The sequence below is a fragment of the Nyctereutes procyonoides genome, unplaced genomic scaffold, assembly GCF_905146905.1.
Source record: "Nyctereutes procyonoides isolate TBG_1078 unplaced genomic scaffold, NYPRO_anot_genome, whole genome shotgun sequence".
NCBI lineage: Eukaryota > Metazoa > Chordata > Mammalia > Carnivora > Canidae > Nyctereutes > Nyctereutes procyonoides.
This window is the reverse complement of record NW_026575134.1, coordinates 32,690,914-32,703,603: the sequence shown is the minus strand read 5'-3', so window position 1 is coordinate 32,703,603 and position 12,690 is coordinate 32,690,914. Positions and strand designations below refer to the sequence as shown.

The 12,690-nt window shown below is 40.0% G+C and overlaps 1 protein-coding gene across 2 annotated transcripts in view; it reads left to right on the top strand.

Moving 5' to 3' along the window:
* Positions 1-75: 75 nt before the first annotated feature.
* Positions 76-12,690, top strand: part of PDHX (pyruvate dehydrogenase complex component X) — a 67,530-nt gene continuing 54,915 nt past the window's right edge. The window contains exons 1-2 of one of the 2 annotated variants that reach the window (XM_055300884.1): positions 4,656-4,785; positions 5,710-5,851. In XM_055300884.1, coding sequence (XP_055156859.1) covers positions 5,794-5,851 — 58 coding nt within the window. In that variant the 5' untranslated portion in view covers positions 4,656-4,785; positions 5,710-5,793. Of the gene's footprint in view, positions 261-4,655; positions 4,786-5,709; positions 5,852-12,690 lie in introns of those variants that run through there. The other variant, XM_055300883.1, reaches the window with a different exon arrangement.

Here is a 12,690-nt window from a genome sequence, read left to right as displayed (position 1 = left end):
CCTAGGGGCGTGGCTAACATGACAGAGGGCGGGGCTCGGAGGGCCTTGACGACTGGGCGATCAGGCTCCGCGGCGGGCAGCCCGCGACGCGGCCGGGAAGATGGCGGCCTCCTGGAGGCTGGGCTGTGACCCCCGGGGGCTGCGCTACCTCCTGGGCTTCGGCGGATGCCGGAGACTGGCGCTGGCGAGGGGCGCTTCTGGGTGGCCTCTCGGCCGCGGGGCCAGTTGGAGATGGCTTCACAGCTCGCAGCGGCTGCGGGGTGAGTGGTCGGGGTCGCTCGGCTTCTGGGGCAGCGGAGTAACGGGCCTGTGGGTCGGGGGCTCTTCGGTTCCGGGCCCAGCTGGGTGTGTGATGCCGGGGCCTCTTCTCGGGGACGGGGTCCGCGGGACTTGGCCGCGGGGGGAGCGGAGTCCGCCCCCGGCCCCCGGGCCCCCGGGCCGCCGGGCCCCGGGTCGGGAGGGCTTCTCGGTGACCTTGCCCCGGGGTGTGGTGACCTGCGCCGCGCGGAGACGAGCTCCTAGGTGTGCTTTTCTTTCTTTTCGAGCCACTTCCCAGCCTCGCCTCCGCCCCCCCCCCCCGAGAGCTGTCCCGGTGCCCGAGGTTGCTGGGGTTCGGACGCCCCCGGGAGCCGCTCGTCGCCGTCCTCTGGGCCCGTTTCCATGGGGACGTCTTTTCTTCCAGGCCCCTCGGGTTGCCCCGGGCGACCACTCGCCGCCGACTTAATTTGCAGGTGCCCGCGGCGTCACCCGACAGGGGTGCGGAAGGATGCTTTAGGGAGAAGCGTGCGCCTGAAAGAGTGGAAATTTAGGAGGGGGAAGTTATCATAGAAGATTGGCGTTAAGTAATGACACGAACGCTATTAACAGAAGCCTTTTAGTATTTAACAGTATGGAATACCGGGCGTCATCATCATCATCATTAGGCCATCATCATCATTTTTTTATTTTTATTTTTACGTGTGGGCAGGGGATATGGCTGACATTTTTTGTGTCTGTGTGATGTATTACATGCCAACCATCCTGGCACTCCGCAATACGAATTTTTTTTTTTAATATTTTATTTATTCATGAGAGACCCAGAGAGAGGCAGAGACACAGGCAGAGGAAGAAGCAGGCTCCATGCAGGGAGCCCAACGCAGGACTCGATTCCGGGACCCCGGGATCACGCCCTGAGCTGAGGGCAAGACACTTTAACTGCTGAGCCACCCAGGCGTCCCCGCAGTACGAGTTTTAATATATATATATATATAAAAAAAATCAGGTGCACTAGGCATGCCTTACATATCCTGAGCTACCTGAGGCTCAGAAGATAGATAGATAGATAGATAGATAAATAGATAGATAGATGGATAGATAAATATCAGTTACACAGAGTCGCATGGTGAGATGGGTGCCCTGAGATTTTAAGATTTGGTAATGGGAGCAATTTATTTCAGTTTCTTCAGCTTAATTTTTCATTAAAAAATACCTCTTGGAGTGGTAGTACTTTCACCGTGTATAGAATTCCCTGTTACTGCCTTTCCCCATTTTATTAAATATTGAGCTTTCCTCCAGCTCCCAGATACTCGGTCCCGGGTGGAGCTCAGCCGTCTTCATTTTACAAACAACCTTTGGAGAGTCTTGATGTTTTTGTGTTGGTGTCTGATGGGCTACCCCTTGAGACTCACCACCTTAGAAAATCATGAAATGGTAAAAGCTCAGTGTTGGGAATAATTTAGGAAGAGTTTTTTTTTTTTTCTTCAAATTTTTATTTAAATTCTAGATAGTTAACCTATAGTGTAATATTGGTTTCAGGAGCAGAATTCATTGAATTGTCATTTACGTATAGCACCCAGCACTCAGCATAACAAGTGTCCTTCTTAATACCCATCATCCATTGACCCCATCGTCCACCCACCTCCCTCCATCAACCCTCAGTTGGTTCTCTAGAGTCTCTTATCGTTTGTTTCCCTCTCTTTTTTTTTTCCTTCCAATGTGTTCATCCATTCTGATTCTTAAATTCCACATATGAATGAAATCATACGGTATTTATCTTTATAGAACTGACTTAATTCACTTAGCATAATACACTCTAGCTCCACCCGCATAGTTGCAAATGGCAAGATTTCTTTTTAATGGCTGAGTAATAATATTCCATGACATATATACATATATATAAAAAACATCTTTATCCATTTGTCAGGCAGTGGATATTTGGGCTCTTTCCATGCTTTGGCTATTGTTGATTATTGTTGTTGTAAACATGAGTATGCATGCGCCCCTTCAAATCTGTATTTTTGTATCCTTTGGGTAAATACATAGTAGTGCAATTGCTGAGTCAGGGGAGTTCTATTTTTTTAATTCTTTGAGGAATCTCCATACTGTTTCCCAGAGTGGCTACCCCAATTTGCATTAACAAGAGTGTTCTTAACCTTGTTTGTAAAATAGATTCTTTAGAGAATCTTTGAATGCCTTAGACCTTCTCTACAGAAAAAGGGACAGACAAAAAGGTGTATGCAGTTTTCAGGGGTTTTCTTTAGAACCAGTTTAAAGGAAAATGGAAACTCACTTAGGCAATCCTCATTTGAAGCATCATGACATTTTACCTCCTTTCCTGCACACCACGAGCAGCATATCTAACTCCACCCGAACGTCATCTGATAGAGGGAGGACACTATCCCAGGGGAGCCGTCTTAGTTTCCTAGTTCCTCCTCTCATGTATAAGAATCCTGGTGATTACATTGGGCCCACCAGGATTCTTTTCCCCATCTCAACGCCTATTCTTTAAGCAACCTATTTCCTTCTTCAACCTTAATTACCCCTTGCCACGTAACATAACATATTTACAAGTTCTGGATGTTAGGATGTGGGACATCTTTGGGGTGCTGAGGGGGGACGCAAGGGTATTATTTGGCCTACCCCAGTAGCTGTTGTTGGGTGTTTGGACATCCTGTTTCATTTTGTGGGTTTTTTTCCCTAATGCTGAATCCAAGTTTGTTTCCTGACTTTTCATGTACAGGTTTTTGTTTTGCCATGTTGAATACATGTGGCAGTCCTTGAGCTACTTGTTGTACAAAGCATGAATTACATGGTGTTGGCTCATTTTTCTCCGAGCTTGGTAGAAATTGTAGTTTCATAAAATGAAGCAACTATTTGGTAATCTGTAGACTATATGAATTAAGTGCACTTACTGAAAAAATTCTACTTTCATCCATCCATCCAGGATCTTAAAGTCTGCCCATGGGAGTCACCCTTGGAGTTTTGGTTTCCTTAAATGGTGTGTATTGGCAGCATTTTCATAAGCAATGACCTATGCCCTGTACTTAGCACCATCTGTGAATTAGGAAGTGGACCCTCATCAGCCACCGCACCACATCTGCCAGCATCATGATCTTATACTTCCCAGCCTCCAGAACTGTAAGAAATAAATGTTGTATAATTATAAGCCACCAAGTATTTTGTTACAGCATTCTGAAGGGACTAAGACACTGGGCAATGGGGTCACTAACTCAGAGCACGTGTTCACAAGAAAGGTATACCACTGAATAAAATTTGATCTTTTCTAGCAAGAAAGAAGTTGGGGGAGAGGATTTGAGTGTAACAAACGGTACTGACCACTAAGGATGTACCATTGTACCCTTCCTTCTCAGCACTTTACATGACAGCTTGTTTAGTCCTCCCAGCCACCAAAGCTGTGCTCTGATGATAGAACGTAGAACAATTTCAGCCCAGTGCTGCCTGACACCGAAGCCTGTTTCCTCAATCCCAGTCTACCTCAGTGTCTGTGGTGGTTGAGCCATAGCCATCAGCAGAACAGTGTCAGCATGGTGAAGCTTTGTTCACCATGTATATATTCTGTGTGAACAGCTTTTTTTTTTTTTAATGAAGTGAAACATATTTTAGTAACATGCATTATGAAATAGTATTTCAGTGATAGTTGTGATAATCTGATAATCGTAAGTTTTTAAGAACAGTTTAAATTCTGAACTTTGTATAAAGGGTGGCAGAACCATTTAAAGAGTTAGAGCATGTGTTAATGCCCTCCCATCTGTAAGTTTCTAATTGATATACAGTTGACCTTGGAACAACATGGGGGTTAGAGGCATTGACCGTGAATACTTTTCTACTGTAGATCTGTGTATAATTTTTGGCTGCCCCAAAACTTAAGTACCAGTAGCCTACTGTTGACCAGAAGCCTTACTGAAAACATAAAATTGATGAAGATATATTTTGTATGTTATGTGTATCATATACTGTATTCTTATATACCTAACTTTTTCTTAAATTTTTTGGTTAGGCTATGTGGTTTGTCTCTGAGTTTTTTCAAATTGTTGCAAATCTACAAAAAATTTCCCAATATACTTATTTTTTAAAAACCTGCAATTAAGTGGATCTGCAGAGTTCAAACATGTGTTGTTTGTGGGCCACCTATATTCGTAAGTGTGCCTTGTTGTCTTGAGCTTCATTTCATTTGCCTTTTCAGCAAAATGTGTAAACCCCCAAACTTAGGCATGTGTTCATTTTTTATTTTTTTTGCTAGACTCTTGAATGGTGATTTCTTTTTGTACTGTTCCAAGATTGCAGAATAAATGGATTCAAGTAGAATTTTAATTTTATAATTTAATAGCAAGAAGACTGGTATTGGAAGCTGAAACCTCTTCTGTCGTGTTTGGTTTCTCACACTTAGAGGAAGTAGTTCTACACCATGGGCTACCGACAGTTCTGGCCAGCCTCCTTCCAGATGCACCACTGGATACTAAGTGTATGAAAGAATCAGCGAATTCCTTAAACAAAATGGAAGGAATGGTGATTTTATTTTATTTTTATCTTTGTACTTGGTAGGCAGTACATTTACTATAGCTAGTGATCTGCTCAATACTTTACTGCAATCAAGGACTTTCTTGTATTACATGAAACATTTTAGGGAAGAATTCACGTTGGCATATTTATAATTCAGGAGAGCTTCTTTGGCAATCTCTAGTGCTGGTTTTTTGGTGGGCACAGATCTATTTGAAAACTGATAAAAGCTCTACCACTTTCTGAGAAGAATGTGTACATGCAAAATTTTCTATGTAGTTCCAGGAAACTCCTGGGTCTCCCTGTAATTTATCTATAAACACTGCCTAGTCTCCAGGCTATTTCCATAAACATTCTGTCATTCCCTGTGGAAAATAGTGCTTCTTTGCAAGGATATTTACCATATCTGAGAACAAGAAATGTATGATTTTGTGTAGGGATTCCCATTATAAACAAATGGCTAGAAAATACGTTTATATAAAGACAGTAATTTGAAAATCTGGATTTATACTATTTCATCAAATGGACTGACCTCCCCTGTGGTTTGAAATTTTTCTTATTACTTAAGTGCTACCCTTCTGAGTCTTTTTGTAGGGTCCTGGCAGAGAATAGATGGCAGTCTAAAAATGGGTAATTTGGGGAGAACTTACAACTTTCTGTGAATTCAGGCTGTAGAGATGATGCTGTACTAAGGGGTATTTAGAGCAAGATGCTGTCCCCACTCCCAGGCATGAAGAGGCATGGGAAGGGAGAAGTCGCCAGAGCTAGAAAGGATGGAGCCTGTGGGCAGGAACTGTAGTGGAGGGGTATCCTTCAGTTAAAGGATCCAACAGCCAGGGTGACCCCATAGGGAGTGAGCTGGGGAAATAAATTCCCTGACCTCCCTCTCCTTTCTCCCATCTCCTGCTTATGCTGCCCATTGGCTAAACCCAGGTGGAAGCCTGAGCACAAGCAAGCCTGTTGATGAAGTACACACAGTGGTATCAGGAAAGCTGACAAGTAGTTCTTGAACGGCAAATGGGAGATCTTTACCCTCCTGACTCACACCTTTCAGTCATTGTACTTTATACTTCAGGTGAGTGCTGAAGCAACCAAGTACTGTATTGTTTATAAATATGATGGTTCTTATGCTGAGATGGGGGAAAAGAACGAGTATAATTTTTATTCTTGGAAGAAGCAAGTGTAGTTTCCCTGGATTGTGGCCCAAGGCTAGTAGTGCTGTGCCCAAGAGTAAGCACAGGGTCTATATAACTGACCTGGTGTTTAATGGGATTTTTCTGTATGCATTTGAGAATCAAGTCTACATAGTTTATAAGGCTCTTTGGGCACTTTTGATAGGAAGAAAGATTTTCTTTTTGGAGCTGTGGCATCTAATTTTGGTTTTTGTTATTTCACGTGTGCTCATTAGAGTCATCCCTGACTCCTGACTTTCATATGGTGCATCCAGTCTATCAGAAATTCCTGTTGGTTCTACTTTTTAAATGTAATGTGACCACTCCTCACCAACTAGCCTGGTCCAAGCTACCACAACCTCTACTCTAGATTATTGCAGGAGTGTCCCAGTACGGATCTTAGGGATCTCTACCATCATCACCCTTGGCCCAGTACAGACTGTTCCCAGTACAGACTGTTCCCCGTACAGCTTTGAGAGCTGCTGCTGCTTTTTTTTTTTTTTTTTTTTTAAGTAGGATCCATGCCCAGTGTGGAGCCCAACACAAGGCTTGAACTCAGCACCCTGAGATCAAAACCTGAGCTGCGATCAAGAGTCGGACACTGAACCAATTGAGCCATCCAGAGTACTTTTTTAAATTATAAATCAGATCATGTCAGTTCTCTGCTAAAAACCCTCCAGGACTTCTCCGTAAACTCAGAATGAGATCTGAAGTCCTGACTGTAGTTTACAAGGCCCCATATGACAGGAACCCTCCACTCCCCCAGCCTCAGCTCTGACCTCACAACACTTGTCCTCACTTGCTGACTCCACTCCCATATGCTGGCTTCCTCCGTGTTTCAGACATACCAGGCATACTCTGCTCATTCTTTGTGCTTGCTTTTTTCCTCTGTTTAGAAAGCTTTTCTATCAGATCCTGGGATGGCATTCTCCATTCAGCTCTGCTCACTTTATTAAAGGAGGCCTCCTCTGGTTAACTGATAAAATAGTTCTTCCACTATCACTGCGTCCCCTTACCTGCCTTTCTTTTCTTATTCCTTACTACTGCCAGACATGTCATATTTATTTTCTGTTTCCCCTCTTAGAATGTCAACTCCATGAAGGTAGGGGTTTTGCCTGTTTTTATTCACTTTTGCTATCTCCAACCTCTGGAAGAACACCCAACACCTGGTAGGCGCTGAATAAATATTTGTTGAATAAATGAACAAACCGATCTCCTTGTCTTTCTCCTTCTCTACTTCACTCCTGTGTCATGAAATTGATCTTCCAGAAATGTCTCTCATTTCTCTCTACCACTGCTAGAAGTAAAGCCTAACATTTGGAAGATCTAATGGAAGATCCTAGGTGCCTTTTCAATCTCTCAAATCAAATAGTCTAAGTGGATAGAGAAGAATAGGTAACAAAGTCATGGGTAGCTTCACTTTGTACTTAAAAGCCTTTATTTCAATTCTTCTGTGAAGCTTATAGTTGCGACTGTCTCAAAGCATGTGCTTTTTTCCTGTAAATTATAGATTTGTGAACATTAGCTGTTTATATAGAAATGCAAGCAAGTTTTGTTTTTAATTTTGGTTACTTCTCTTGCTCAAAAAAATTTTGTGGCTTTCCATTGCTGTTTAAACAGCATCAACCCATTAATGAGGTATTAAGGTTAAGTTACGACAGTACCGTAAGGTACTATAGACTACTATAAGGTAGTAGTCCCAACATATTTTTTAATTTACCTGCTCACTTTTTCATTTTCATTATATTTTACTCTCCAGCTAAGCTGAACTATAATTCTTACCTTCTTTGCAAATGATGTTCCCCTCATCTGGAATATCTGCTCATTCCCTCACCTTGTTCTCTTTGCCTAACACAAATTTTTAAAATTATTGTGGCAAAATATACATAAAATTCATGATTTTAATTATTTTTATACATTCAGTTCCATAGCATTAAATACATTTACATTGCTGTGCAACCATCATCACCATCTATCTACCTGTAGAGCTTTTTCACCACCCAAACTGAAACTCCGTATCCCCTAATACATCCCCTTTCCCCCTCTCTCCCCAGCCCCAGGTGACCACCATTCTACTTTCTGTCACTATGGAACTTGCATATCCTGAGTACTTCCTATGGGTAGAATCCTGTAACATTGGTCTTCTTCTGTTTAGCTTATTTCACTAGGGTTCATCCGTTTTGTTGCAGGTATTTGAATTTCATTCCTTTTTAAGGTGGAATCATGTTTCATTGAATGTATCTACCACATTTTGTTTATCCATTCATCTGTTGTTGGACATTTGGGTTGCTTCTACCTTTTGGCTGTGACAAATAATGCCTCTGTGAACATGGGTGTACAAATATCTGTTCAAGTTCCTGCTTTCAGTTCTTTTGGGTATATACCCAGACATGGGAGGCCTAGATAAAATGGTAATGGCATGTTTCATTCACGGAGGAATCACTGTTCTCCATAGCAGCTGTACCATTTCACTTTCCCCACCAACAACGTGCAAGGTTTCTAATTTCTCCACATCTTGCCAACACTTGTTTTCTGTTTTTTTGATGATAGCCCTTCTAATGTGTATGAAGTGGTACTAGCACAGATTTTTTTTTTCCTTTCTTGATCAGCTAGTATTCAGCTCTCAATCCTCTGCAGTGTTCCTAGGGCATTTCTATCTACTACCCTCTAGTACATGTGTGTATATCTTGACTGACCCTTTAAACCATAATCCTTTTGAGGTCAAGATTCCGGCCTCCTATTGGTCTGGGGCTAGGATAACAGGAACTCAGACCTAATTGGCTCCTCAGCTTTGGTAGAGAATGTTCTGACAGCACCACTGAAGGTACAACATTTGCTGATGATTTTAATGAGAGTTTGGCTTTCAGATGTGTACTACAGTTAAAGCAGATCAAGACTTAGAGCCGCTGTGAGAATGAGGCGGGATTAGGTAAAGGAGAGAGTAGAGTAGAAAGGAAACCTTCACCTTTAGGCGGGGGATTTGAAAGGGAACTGATTCAGTCTTCCATTACTTGAGGAAGGAGTTGTAAAGCGGGATATTATGATCCATCTAGCCAACTCTGGGTGTCTGCAGAGTCCACCCGCTTCACCTTTTTTGTGCCACCTGTCAGTAACAAATAGCTAATGTTTTGAGACTGACTGACTTTTTGTTACAATGTACATTGTAAGAAATAAAAGAAATAAAAAGCACTTATATAATATCGCCAACCAGAGAACCACTTTTGCCATTTTGGAGTATATCCTTTCAGTCTTTGTGTGTGTACAAGCTAAGCAGGTAGGAAATGGATTATGCCATATATACTGTTTGTGGGCTACGTTTTACCATGGTAGGAGCTGTAAATGCTATTTTTACAAACTATTATTAGGCATGTATTTTCTGCAGTCCTTTGACATTTTAATTTATTCTTATGCTGGTACTACACCAAAATCACTGTTTGAATAAAGAAGACATGTGACAAGCACTCATTTTTTAAAAAATTTGCTTTAGCCACCTTTATTCAAAGATCAGTGTTAATACTATTTTTGGGCCCTGGTGATGATTTTTAAATTACTTGTACTTCATTGTGCTTTATTTCCTCCAGCCTGCAGATGGCAGGATTGTTTTATTTTTGACAGATATTTTAAAGATTAATTATATTTAATGAGTTCTTGCATTGGAAAGAAAGGTGACTGAATGAGTAGCATCTCTCCTTATTAGTGAAGAAGCAAATTAATGTGAAGAATAGAGAGGCACACTAAGAAAATATTGTATAATTTACTTCTTCACTTGGTCCAGAGTTTTTTGTGTATTTGGGTAATAGTCGCATAAATGGACTAGAGAGCCTGATGCTTCAAGCGGTGTCACATGTAAACTGATGAATTTCCTTTATTTTAGTCACAGTGATAGAACTAGATCTGCTTCATATTAACCATAAAGCATTCTGTTCTGCTTTTGTATTTTAAGAGTTTGCTTATGTTGATTTTTTTTTTTTTTAATCTGGAGATCTTTTAGAATTGATGTATAGATCATCATTTTAAAGCTTTGGTATAATTGATTTTACTGAAGTATGAGTGTTTTGTTCATAGGATAAAAGAAGTTCTTTAGGGGACAAGAAGTAGAATTAGATTAATATATTTGAAGTTGAAGACAGAATTATTCTGCAGAAAGATTAAAAGAGCAGATTTGGAGAAATGTAGAAATTGCTTTGAGAAACTTAGAAAACTCAATGACTGGTTGATTGCTTGTGTGCGTGATAGGACAAGGAGAGCAGCAATACACGAAGCAAAAAATGTTAATTTATTGTGTCATTCTGTTGAAGAACGAAAAAGATTAGGACAGTTTTAGTGACTTTTGAGACTCTCTCTACTTTTAAAAATCATTGTTTTAAATATAAACTGGAAATGTACATTGCTGTAGTCATCTTAAAATTTTTAAAACACATTTTTAACTACAGAATGACAGACTTTGTAAGCCATTAGCTATGAATTTGTTAGTTTGATAGAAAGGAATAAAAGGCTAACATTAAAATGATTACCAAAGAGGTAAATTCTCACTAAAATTGGACTGTATTTTTGAGTATTAATTGAGTATAACTGGTATGATTCGTGAAGAATAAAGCACGTTTCCTTTATTCTTATTCATAGTTGTCCTCAGTTATTAGTAGGAAATATAATTGGTGCTCATTTCAAGGCTGCCTCAGTTTGACAGGAGGAAGATAGTAGGATGCACTACTTACTGGAATGAAAAGGGAAGTTATATTTAATTTCTAACGAAATTAAAAATACCAAGTGTAGGCCAAAGTTCCAAGAAGTCTAGAAAAAAGCCCATACTATCTGAAAAGAATTGACAACAGCTATAAAGGGGAGATATTAATTTTGTTCAGCCTGTCACTCAAAGCTGATTTGATTGCATGCTTACTTTCCCACTAGAAAAATCTATTTGGAAAATATATGTATACTCTTCCAGGCAAAAGAGAATATACTAGAATGCAACATGTACCATTATTAGTAAACTAATGTTTATGTTTTGAAGTGGTTTTCTGGCATGAAAATCTGAGGGTAGATTGTTTAGATTAATCAGAAACTACATTGCACATTTTACTTTCTGTAGTAAGCTAGTGTAATCAGTCAAGAGATAGTACCAAATTAGAGAGATGTCCAAAATGTCTTTCTTTGGTTTTTGTCACCTTCATTTCAGAGTAAGGATAGTGATCTATTACAGAATTTTTATATTTTATTGTCATTATTCAGAGAAGCAATTTCAGTTCATCCTTGAAGGGTGGCTGTATGAGGAATGATTATGTTCTTTTTATTTTTAAAATATGAAAATTTTTGAGTTCTTGATGTGGTAATTTGGAAAATAATCCTTAATAAATACAGAAGTTTCATAATGTAGTCCTTAATGTCAGGAATAATGGAAAAGTGAAGGTCTCAGAGGTGAGAGACTATAATAGAGATAGAATCATAAAATAAATATGAATTGTATCATGGCAACTGGAGCCAAGGTATAAAAATACTGAAACGAGATTTTGTTTTCAAAGACTTGATTTAGTGTTTGTCATAGATTGGAATCTGGACATAGAATCATTGAAGTTCATTTATTTTGTTGCTTTAAAGTAGAACTCTATTTGATATAAATTTCATATGTGTGTGATTGTGAAATATTCTATCTCATAACACCAGCCTTGAACTTTTTGATGGAAAGAATATAGTGGGCCTTTTTTGAAGCTGTGTTTTTCAAGAAAAGGTTGACTTCTTATCATGGTGCTAGAAGAAGGTGATTTTTTTGTTTGCTTTTTTTTTCAACCCCATTTGTCACTATGAGCTTAAAAAAATTAAGTGTGGAGGCTTGGACTTGCTAAACATTTTGAAGGTAAATGTTTTTATTTTCTACATCAAGCCATGAGAAAATGAAAGAGGCATATAATGTAGGGGATAAGAAAGCTCATTTTTTTTTAATACTGAGTATTGTTTTTTTTTTAATTTTTATTTATTTTATGATAGTCACACACACACACAGAGAGAGAGAGAGGCAGAGATATAGGCAGAGGGAGAAGCAGGCTCCATGCACCGGGAGCCCGGCGTGGGATTCAATCCGGAGTCTCCAGATCGCGCCCTGGGCCAAATGCAGGCGCCAAACTGCTGCGCCACCCAGGGATCCCAAGAAAGCTCATTTTATTATTTCTAAGTGGGGTTAGTTTATCAGGCTTTGAGAACTTCTTAAGAATTCTTGTAATTAAGCAAAGGCTTGTTATGGTTCAGATTTGGAGATGCATCACTAATGTTAAGTTTGCCTGTGTGTGTTGTGTTTTCCTAAAATGCACATCCCTGAATTCTAATTCACTTAGGAATCTTGCACTATGGATGGCACTGCACCAAGGTCTTGCATAGTAGTTTGCATTCTTTTCTACTCATTCAGGATTTATTAGTCCATGAGGACTTATTTTACTGAAGAAAAAAAATGCGAAGATGTTTTTAAGCCATACTACAGTCATGGTTTGAATTTCAACTAGGTGTAGCTGGGAAATTAAATGAAACTGTTGAGAAAGTGTTTTTTTTTTTTTTTTTTAAGATTTTATTTATTCATGAGAGACTAGAGAGAAGCAGGCTTCTCGCAGGGAGCCCAATGTGGGTCTCGATCCTAGGATCCCAGGATCACTCCCTGAGCTGAAGGCAAGACGCTCAACCGCTGAGCCACCCAGGCGTCCTGAGGAAGTTTTTTTTTTTTTTTTTAAGATTTTATTTATTTATTCATGAGAGACAC